General features: G+C 32.4%; 1 protein-coding gene across 2 annotated transcripts; it reads right to left on the bottom strand.

Annotated features, from left to right (window-relative positions):
* Positions 1 to 434: 434 nt before the first annotated feature.
* LOC124945035 (telomerase reverse transcriptase) lies at positions 435 to 10,807 on the bottom strand. Of its 2 annotated transcripts, none has more exons than XM_047485404.1 (13): positions 10,508 to 10,807; positions 10,235 to 10,312; positions 9,692 to 9,757; positions 9,456 to 9,612; positions 8,295 to 8,363; positions 7,946 to 8,154; positions 7,212 to 7,338; positions 6,811 to 6,955; positions 6,200 to 6,338; positions 3,933 to 5,159; positions 2,164 to 2,678; positions 898 to 1,170; positions 435 to 809 (listed from the first exon to the last, which is right to left on the bottom strand). In XM_047485404.1, exons 1-13 carry the CDS (start codon positions 10,805 to 10,807, stop codon positions 536 to 538), a joined length of 3,579 nt encoding a protein of 1,192 aa, XP_047341360.1. In that variant the 3' UTR covers positions 435 to 535. The 2 variants fall into 2 exon arrangements, with proteins under 2 accessions (XP_047341360.1, XP_047341368.1); XM_047485412.1 differs by having other exon boundaries at positions 7,946 to 8,145.
* Between the last annotated feature and the right edge of the window lie 98 nt (positions 10,808 to 10,905).

Raw genomic sequence — 10,905 nt, 5'->3', positions numbered from 1 at the left:
GATGTATAGTTTTAAAAACAATGTAAACATACAAATTTGACAACATAAATATGAAAAAATAAAAATATATTGAAATAAGGAGGTAATATACATGCATCAAAATGAAATCAGCTAAATGAATTTTGTTAATTTAGATAAAATGAAATCATTTTATAAAATCATGGATATATATGCTACGATTTTTAGTTTGGGATAAATTTAATTATAAATTTGGTATTTAACCCAATAAAATTAAAAGTTAAAAAAACATAACAAAAAAAAAGAAGTGTGACCCTTCTTTTTCCTTATTTTTTTTTCTCAATTTATTACTTTATATTTTCTAAACAAAGTGAGAAAAATATTAAGAATTAAAAAAGATAAGATGTGGATTCAAAGATATAAATATATAGAACATTTCTTGACATCCAAAAACAAAATGACCACAAACTAACATTGTCTAAAACAATCCCAAATATCAAAAACACCAATCATCCATCCTTGTAATACCAACACAAACATAATTAGTACACAAAAAGACAGCATAGAATCCTTGGTTCTAATATTTGATATTCCAAAAAACCGATGAATGAGAATCATCGACGGCATACTTGAGATCTTCGGAGACACAACTTGTGGCATTCTCATGTGCTAATAACTTCCTTCTCAGCAACAACAATAAATCCTTGTACCGAGATTGTTTTCTCTTCAAAATCCGAATGTAAGCAACAAAGCCAAGCCACACAACCTCTCTTTTCTTTATCTGAAGAATGGGATTCATACACTCTTGTTTCTTTGAGCGCATCCTCCTCTTAAGCAATTTATGCATAAACCTAATAGTAAAAGAAATACATAAATATGTGTATTAGTCGAGAATTATATTAATCCAAATAACACAATTACATTTGTAGACATACATACCTCAAGGACTTTTCAATACTGTCAATATAAGATTTTGGATTAAATTTGCAGAGACCAGAAATGTCGCGAACATAACAATGGAACTTCATTGCGCATAATAAGAACACTTGATAAATATTCAGTCTAACGACAGCCGCTGAGTTGATATTTGAGTCGTAGAAAATAGGATGGCACTTCGGAAGAAGGTAGTCGCGTAGTTTACGCTTCAAATGTTTGCCTGGTTTACCTTGCCAGTTTACAGTGAGGGTTGAACTCAAATGAGTCTCCAGATATCTGTTCATTATTTAGAAAACCAAACAATGGTAAAAAATATTACAAAGTTCAATCATAAAAGGTAAATTCAATTAATGGATCATTTTGGTGAAGAAAAATTCATGCAATTTATTTTAAAGCACGCTAACAACAATTGTTATCTGGATATTTTTAATGTTTTCGTAAAGGGTTCCATATGAACCAAACACTAGGGTGAGGCGAACTTGGTGCGCCTAAACCACAGCACCTCTTTTCAGAATATTTTTTCCTAAATGGTGTAACCATTTCATAAAAAAAATGTAAAGGAGAAGAATTCCCTTTGTAATATGGAATATTAGTAGTACAGGGGTAATATAGTAATTAATAGTAGCATAAGGGTAGTATGATAATTAGTAATAGTGTAAGGGTAATAGGGTCAGGGCCAGCTCTAGGGTGAGGCGAACTAGGCGACCGCCTATGGCCACTTTCTCTGTTACATTTTCTTAATTTGTTTATATAATGTTATTCTAGTTCAGGGTCGGCCCTAGGGTGAGGCGAACTTGGAGAGTGCCTAGGGACTCCCAACCCCTTTTCAGAATTAAAAATAAATACTTACAAAGTTTGAAGTTAGTCTATAAAATTCTAAAGAAAAATTAACCAACTACACTATACAATTTTTTTTATAATTTTTGACACTACAATATTATATATCTTAATTTTTTCTTAATAGGGTGATTAATAGTATAGGCATAGTAGAGTAAGTTGGTAAATTAGAGGGTTAGTAGCCTATAAATAGTAGAGGTATGTATTATTTGGAGTACATAATGAAATAGTATTGAATGTTGTTTATCTCCTCTAAACGCTTAGGCCATTCTCGTATCATCAACATTTCTTATACAAATCCTGGTATCTAGGCCGGTATGTTACATATGTTTCCACAAATACTATAATACCAGATTGCCAAGAACAAAAATTTTAATCATATATACTGAGATGTTACCAAATAACACGAGGGAAAAGAAAAGGAGGGCACACCTGGTATAATCGGCCTGAACTTCTAGGGTACTACAGTTGATAAACATCCCACTCCATCGGAGAAACGGGACACCATCTTCTCCTTTATATACTCTTTTCGATTCATTTCCTGATACTTGCTCAACGTCAAAATTCATACCAAACTTTTGCTTGTTCATATAACAGTTGTACTCCGGAAATCCTTTCTGCAATTTAGTGAACATGTTTGTAGCTTGCTTCTTTGAAGTGGATATAAATATGATGTCATCGATAAACCTAAGCAATACATACTTAGAGCGTACATAGGGAGGTTCATCTATACAGCTGTGTTTAGCAGTACTTTTGAGGAATGGTAGAAGTATACTATTTTCCATGTGTCCATAATAAAATGAGCAGAGAAGAGAAGACAGAATACTTCCTTGAGGTATTCCAATATTTTGCTTGTAGAACTTTTTATTGAAACGGAGTATGTTGTTATTCACATGTTCTTTCAGGATGGAAGAAATCTCATGTCCCCATATCCTTTTGCTCCAATCCTGAAAAAGTTAAAAGTATTTTAATGTATGAACCCAAAGTCTCCCAGATGTAAACCGCAACTTTGCTAATGGATAAAAGCATTCTAAAATAATCAACTTTTTCATCAAACAGTTTTTTCCCCAAGAAAATGGATACAAAAAACTACAACAAGATCTTAATCTACTGAAGTCAAATGAGCAAAGAAACAAAAGAGAGTAAGAAGCGTACAAATTTAATGTAATTGAAGCCAAAATGATGCAAAGGTATATGTTGCAAACATCCAAATATGACTATCTACTTCAAAATACAAAATTATACATCTATCACAGTACAAACTCCACCCACTGAAAGTAGATAATGCACAACTAAAAACCAGTAAATACTTTGACTGTTACATTATTTTATTGACAAAAAGAAGATGAGTAGGAATTTGTACACCACTTAAAGTAGTTCCTAAGTATATTTGTACTCTAGACGTTCATGTATATATTTTTGGAAAGTTCATGTGCAAACTGTATATATATATATATATATATATATATATATATATATATATATATATATATATATATATGTGTGCTTCTCCTTATAAATATTATAAATTATCAAAATAACATGAAACTATAATACTTCATATTTTCTAAAAACTATTTATCTGGTTTTAATAATTAAAATACATGCTATTAAACCTTCAAATTTTAATATTTCTTCGCTTTTTTTTTTAAGAGCCGGGCCAGAAGAATAGAATTAAGAGCTTATTTGGGTTATTTGAAGGTTTATGAATCAAAATCTTGTTTGATAAAAAAAATGGATTTTTTGGGATTACTTGAGTTAATTTACAAAAATATCCTTTTGTATTAAAAATTATAATTTATAAGGATATTTGTGTGGTTTAGTTCATAAATTAAGTGATGTGATGGTTTAAAAAATAGATGATGCGATAGAAAGTTTTTTTTGAAACTCCCTGATCAAACCGTCCCGTATAAAGATAAAAAAAAGGACTAAGAATTTATTTGCTGAAAATCATAATGATAAGTTTTTAAAGAATTATATTTGTAAAAAAATAATTTACTAAATGTTTTTTTTAGCTTACCTAGGTTCACTTTGAAGGTTATATATGTCAAAGAAAAATTAATAATTTAAAACCCCAATTTTAAATAACTTGGAGCATATAGAATTAAACTTTTCACCATCAAGTTGAATAAATAACACCCCTACCCCCAAAAAAATAAAAATAAATAAGCTGTCATTTCAAAGAAGTCCAATCTTAATACCTGCCTGATGAGTACACTCTGGAATGAACCATTTGGATAAACTGGGACTTCAGCCGATCCACTCATGTCTCTATTAACAAGAACTAGGTTAGGATGTACCCATAAAGATTTTTTTGCACACACAACTTGTTGGAACCTTTTTAAAATATAGTCATCATCCAATAGAACAGTCCTCATTATAGTAAGCAGTTTGTCCTGATAAATGGAATCAAAAGCTCCAGATACGTCAGCGACAACAACGAATACATCAGGCTTGGTAGCTGACTTACTCATTAAATCAGTTAAGAACAAAAATAGCTTTTTGTGAACATCATTGTAATCAAATACTGATGAGCCTAACTTCTCTGGTTCTTCAGTTTGCAAACCTTTGAGGATGGCATGAAAATCGCGCAAGACAATGTTGACAGGCTTGAAAGACTTATATCTGACCTGTTTATGCAAACCCATTTTCCTATTAGACACCTGCTTACTAACTCGCAAAGGATGCTCCTCAAGAGGAATCCTTGATGATGATTTAAGATTAGCAAGTACTCTTACTCCATTTCCCTTTGGACAAAGTCTAATCTTTGAAAAACCAAATGCCCTTCTGCTTGTAATCATCCTAACCGATGAGTCAGTGATTGGGGAATAGTTCTCATTTTCCAAGTCACTTACTGCCTGGGTCTTGAACTTCTCCCATACTGATAATCGATAATAAAATACATCTAGCTTCCCATGATCATGTTCTGTAACATAGAAGTTGGCTTGCACCAAGGGCATCACTAAATTTGAAAATAGCCAAAAAATCCAACTTTCTAAAACGTTACGTTTGATAGAATGAACATGATAGTGTGATTGGCTGTTTGTTCTATTGATGTTGCAGAAAGAGTGTTTAGTCGAGAGAAATGGAAACTTAGATATCTTCAACCCATGCATGCACTGCTTTAAAGAGAACTTTTCATATCTTCGGAGATGAATAAATCTGGTGATGTTTCTTCTCAAAATTCTCCAATTGGAAGGCAATCCAAGCATATCTTCAGGAACTATACTCCTACAAACAGCCCAAATTAACGAAACCACCTGATTCTTTGAACAATATGCTTGACTTAAATCAAACTGAGAGTTAGCAGCTTCTGAGGATCCATCACAAACTTTAGTATTCAAACCAGGAACATTTTCAACTGGTTTCTTCTGATGTTTCACATGTACGTTTCCCATAAACTCTATCCCTGATTTATTCTCTTGAGACTGTGTATAAATATTGTTTGGCCAGAAACATAAAGCAAAAGGTTATCAGTAGTTTTACTCGAATTTTAGTACATTCAACACATAGCATAAAGCAAAATGGATGTCCTATATAATGAAGTTATAGAGGGAAAGTGAAAGGATGAACTAGAAATAATAACATGTCTCAAATCAAGAAACATTTCCGGAAAATTCAACAAGATAACAAGCATAATTGAAACCAGAAAATATGGCAACATCATAATTTAAAATACTTGTAAACCAAAAACTGTCTTTACATTGGATGATTTGGTGATACTAGAGAGAAGTGTCTTAGGACTTGTTTGATGAAAGGCTATTTGAATTTAATCATCCAAATAACCTTTTATCCCATCATCAATCAAATCATTAAATTATCATCTAAAATACTAAAATAATCTTACTTTATTTGTATAACACTTTAATATAGTAAATCCAAAGGTATATTTTAATCATTTAAATCAAATAATCCACTTTCTTCACCAAACAATATTTTTTTTCTTTCAAATAACGAATATTATTTCCAAATAACGAATACATCAAACAAGCTCTTGGATATTTGAGATAAGTGAATCTCGAAATGCTTTAACCTATTTAAATTGTGTTTATCTAAATTATTTTTAATAATAAATTTGACTATGTATACCCTAAATAGCTAAAATGCCAACAAGAATGTTCCAACAAAGATAACTAAAGGAAAACATAAATAACACAGCATTTTCTCTGTCAAGGTTATTCATACTGAAGCTACCAAGAAAATCCACATAAGAACAAGCCATAAAACGTCAGTAAAGACAAAGAAACAAGGCAAACAAATTTAAAGGAAAATAAAAATAAGATTCTAGTGTCCTGGGTTTAATATAAAAATAAATACTGATACCAAACAAAGGAGTGAATAGACCATCATTTGCACATGCAACAAAAAGAGGAGCTCGTGAAGTTGGCATGACCTAAAAATGTTTCTTTTTTCATCGTTTCTGCAGCAATAGGAAACTAACATGAGAAATTCGCTGATAAATGCCAACCTGAAAGGTGGAGCCACTTGAAAGTCCAACATTTTGCTCTATAGATGTAATAGAACAATGCTTTTCCAACAGCTTTGCATGTTTGCAACAGTGAGCTCTACGAATCAGAGCTTTTAGCAATTTGGTAACTGAATGATATCTGGAGAACCAACATTAAAACATTCAGAGAAAATGACTTGCACAAAAATGAATAAAAGCATGCAGTACTGTTTCACATTTGCAGCAGATGAAATTCTTGAACTGCTAGACATAAATTTGACAAGCATGTAAATTATTTTCTACTCTTACAAACACTTGCTACCTTTATTTAATAGTTCAGAATCTTTAAGAGATCAAGGTCATATTTCCTTTCCCATCTCAACATGGCATAATCATCTTTTATATTAAAGGGGAAATCCTTCTTTCTTTTCAAACCCACAGGTGCCTTCTATATTAAGCTGGGACAATAAATACAGCATAAACAGTCATCATCAATCATACATAGTTTCTACATGACCAACACCAATGAACACCAGATCATACACAACACAACCAAAAGCATATATAAGTTGGAAGAACACACATTTTGCACTAACAAACTTTAGACATCATATTGCTCCTCCATTACTTACATGCACTTAGAATTGGTGTGGCAACAATTAATATTTGGAGGGCTTGAACATGATGGAGCACAAATATTAGCATCAGCTATGCCAAATATGTCTTTAAAGAGAATATTTGCACCTGACAAATTGGCCTTCAAAGAATTCAGTAAATCTGAAGATTGTCAAGGCATTGCTAACTTCTTTGTAACATTAGAACAGGGTTGCAAGATAAATTCTTATCATTTGCTTAAAGGAAAATAAATAAATAAAGAGATCTTTTAAAGAGGAATTAATACATCACTATCCTTCAATATAAGAAGATGCAAGATAATAATCAAATCACTAGTAAAACATAACACTACATAAGAGTCAAAGAAAACATACTCCATGTTAGGGGGAAAAGGAAAATTTAACTGTAAGGAGGATACTTTTTCTAGGAAGGATAAATGAGGAACATTCCTGGCTATAGAACATGGATTTCCTAACAATCTGAGCCTCACTATCCAATTGCCGAAGGTTTTCAAACAAAGCACAACAGTGGCACTGTAATGGCATCTGCATAGACACATTCACCAGTAGGGTATTAGAACAAGAAAAAATAGGGAAAAAGCTGACAACAAAAACATATCATTGTTTGTAGTATTCCATTAGCTTCTGCTTCCCAGGAAACTGATGTGTCATAAAGTGATATTTGTAATAAGCTAGTAATAATATTAATAGCCTATCACACATATCACTTTAATAGACATATCAGAAACCTTATTTTGAATTTCATATTGAATAAGGGCAAGGAAGGGAAAGAATAACAAGAATAGTGGGGAATATGAGTTGGTATTAACCTTGGTGGAAGGATGAAGGGGGGCATTAAGAATATTGAAATGATAATGTTCACATAAATTGGTAATAAATTCAGTGCAAGGAAATTTATACTGTTCTTAAACATTTTGAATTGATAGGTTGCTGCCAGATGTCAAAAAAGAATGCACGTTGTGCTTTTTCTGTAGTCATAAAAGCATTCAAACTCATTTCTATGTGAAAAGCCCACAGTTCCATTTTCTTCTAATAACATGTTCAATATAATCCAAATTTTCTTCAAAAGGAACGCTTACTTCCACCTGACTTCAAAACAAACTGAAAATACTATATTTTGCCTGCCAATCACCTGTTTAGTCTGTTTATGTTCAAATTTGTTATCCGGACATATTGAGCTTTTTTCTGCAATAATATCTCTTGAAGATGACAACAGTATAGGGATTTCTCTAATGTCCAACTTCCGATTCCTTTTGCGTCTCTGCAACCTAGGTTCCCTAGAACGCTTTTTAGACTTCTCTACTGCCATCTGACTTCCTTGCTTTTCCCTTTCTGCATTTCCTTCAATATTAACATTACCAATTTAAGTATGAATATTTGTTTCTCTAAGTAACAGTTTCTAATGCTCATTTTCTCTTAATGCCCATCCACTTTGAGTGAAGTTGTATCACCAATGCCAAAGTATTGGAAAGAGCCACTACCTTGAGAGATGGCAACTTGCGTTTTATTTGTAATTAAAACAGCTTCATCGTCTATTTTCCTTCGTTTGCCTGCCAAAAAAATGATTTCAAGTAATCTGGAGTACCTTGCCTTACTGGTGTTACAATATTGGAAAGTGACAGATTGCCAGATAATCTTTAGACAAAAAGTGATTGCACAAACTGATAGAGAACAGTGCATAACTATTATAAAAGAGAAGGATAGAAGAATACAGAATATTAATGTGATAAGAAATCAGGCCAAAGCAGCCAAGAAAAGCATCTAACTGGGTACTTAAAGTTGCTATCATTACTGTAGCTGATAATTAACAAATAGATCATTCATTTAGTAGTTGTACAGCTCTATATAATCTTGATCATATTGACCCTCTTTTTTACCTATGAGACGGTTTTCCTCTTCAAAAAACAGCTAAGGAAGAAAATTTGGTAACCTTTATTGATTATTATCAGTATCAATCTAAAATCAACTATTCAGTGCCTAGAAAAAGACAATAAATTCTAGGCTCTAGCAAGTTTTGGTAGAAAACTCATGGCACAAGAATAGAAGTTACTCTGTTCGAAGGATAATATAGTCTCTGTAGAAGATAAATAATGCAGAATAGCTTATTTTTTTCTTTCTAAATGTCAACTTTTTATTAGAAAGAAAATGCAAGATGCGTTTAAGGAATTACAAATTGAAGGGAGAAGAGAAACAAAAACAAAAAGAAAAGAACGAGAAAATATAATCTAAATGCCAATAAGATCAAAAAATTCTCAACCCGTACAAGAGTTGTAGTCTCTCATAAGTTCCTTATGGCCAACTATATCCATCTAAATATATGTTACAGTCTATGAAAGAAAAAGAAAACAGATAAACAAAAAGGGGAAGAAGCTATGTTTCACTAAAGCCGTGAACCAATGTCTACTCCAGTCATTCATCGGAAGACGTGCAATTTTGCTAAAGAACTAATTTGATACTCTCATACAATGTAGAATTATTGAGAAAATATATATATATATATATATGTATATATGACCCATATACTAAAAATCCTGAATTAATAATCGAATAAAAGCTCTATCTAAGAAGATAAAAGTATATAAATCAATCCTACAATACAAGTCTTGTTTAAATTTTCACAAACTTCATAAACTCTTGCTTACAAGGGTGAGGTTGCTTTTCAGGCAGCACTGTATGCTTCAAATTGAAACAGAAATTACTTATAGGAAGGCCTGCCACCTGATGATATCCTCCTCTCTCGGGAAATGGCAAAAATATTGATGAGAATTTTAACAGATGTAACATAATCATATCACCAACCTGCATTTTAAAGAGTTGTTAGTTTTGTCATAAGTATTATGAATGAGATGCAATCATCCAATGCAAGCAGAAAGCCTACCCTTTTCAAAAGAAGATGCCATTCAGAACTTGATAGGATCTCTACAATTGGGCTTGAACGTTTTAGCTGTCAGATATCACTTGTAGAAAATTAGTGTCTTGCATATACGTCTGATGCAAGAATCTTGTAACATACCACCATAAAAAACAGAGTATTTGTGTATCATCATCATCATGAAAAACAACACAGTAATTGTGTATTGAAAATTGTTCATTCTCCAGAACACTTTCCATATTTTTGGTAATGTGTTAACTAACTAACTAAATGTGAAAGCACGTTTGCTAGCAATCAAATTCAATTGAACTAGTGAATCTGAACAGTGTTATTCCAGACCTTGTGAATATATGGTAAGCATAAGAAAATGGAAAGACGAGAAACTAGTAAATATAATTTGAATAATTAGAGTAACATCAAACAAGAAAGTAGTGACCCATCCATGGTTATGGTATGAACATCTTGTATCAAACATTCCATGGAAAAGTGAAGAATAAGCATGGTTGAAGTAACAAAAGAGCAGCAGAAATGCAGAATAGAATAGTAAACCTTATAGTAGTCAACGCACAATACATTATGTGGTGTGGGTCGTTGAAGCATGATCGATTCGATAGTTCTCTTCACAAACTGAAACAAAATCCAATGTTCAGCAGCATCCAATATTATTAAATAAAGGATATGTTTTTCTTATAGGAAGAATGAAAAGCTATATATAGGATGTTTAATGTAACATCTAACTTGATACAGAAAGAAATCATGATCAAATATTGAATCCTAGTAAATGAAAGTATCTATGAAAAAGAGTAAAAAAGAAAGAGAGACCTCATGTTGGGTAAAGATACTACCGGCCCAGAGAAGCGAGAATGGAGGAGCATTTTCAGAGACGACAACGAAACAGCGGTTCAAGAGGGACCGATAGTGAGGGGGATCGGATGGAGTGATTATGAGAGATAGAGCGTCTTCCGGTCCAATGCAGAGGAGACATGTATTTCCTTTACAGATGCATTCGGAAGGTAATGAGGGCTTAGAAGGAAGCAGTGAGATGATAGTATCAGCTAGGGTTCTAGCTCGGTTATGGAAGATCTTCCATAGAACTTCAGGGACTCGGCGTTTCTTCGCCATTATGGAAGAGAGAAAGAAAGAATATGATAATATTCAAATTTCTACTCTACTCATGAACTAGTTTATATTTCCAATAGGGGATTGATTGATAGTTCAAC

Source organism: Impatiens glandulifera, chromosome 1 (genome assembly GCF_907164915.1).
Source record: "Impatiens glandulifera chromosome 1, dImpGla2.1, whole genome shotgun sequence".
NCBI lineage: Eukaryota > Viridiplantae > Streptophyta > Magnoliopsida > Ericales > Balsaminaceae > Impatiens > Impatiens glandulifera.
This window is presented reverse-complemented; position numbering and strand designations above follow the sequence as displayed.

Coding starts and splice junctions, on each gene's coding strand:
- LOC124945035 (XM_047485404.1), bottom strand. CDS start 10,807: ATGGCGAAGAAACGCCGAGTCCCTGAAGTTCTATGGAAGATCTTCCAT. Junction 10,313..10,507: donor GTATCTTTACCCAACATGAG/GTCTCTCTTTCT, acceptor ATTTTGTTTCAG/TTTGTGAAGAGAACTATCGA. Junction 1,171..2,163: donor GTTCAGGCCGATTATACCAG/GTGTGCCCTCCT, acceptor AATAATGAACAG/ATATCTGGAGACTCATTTGA.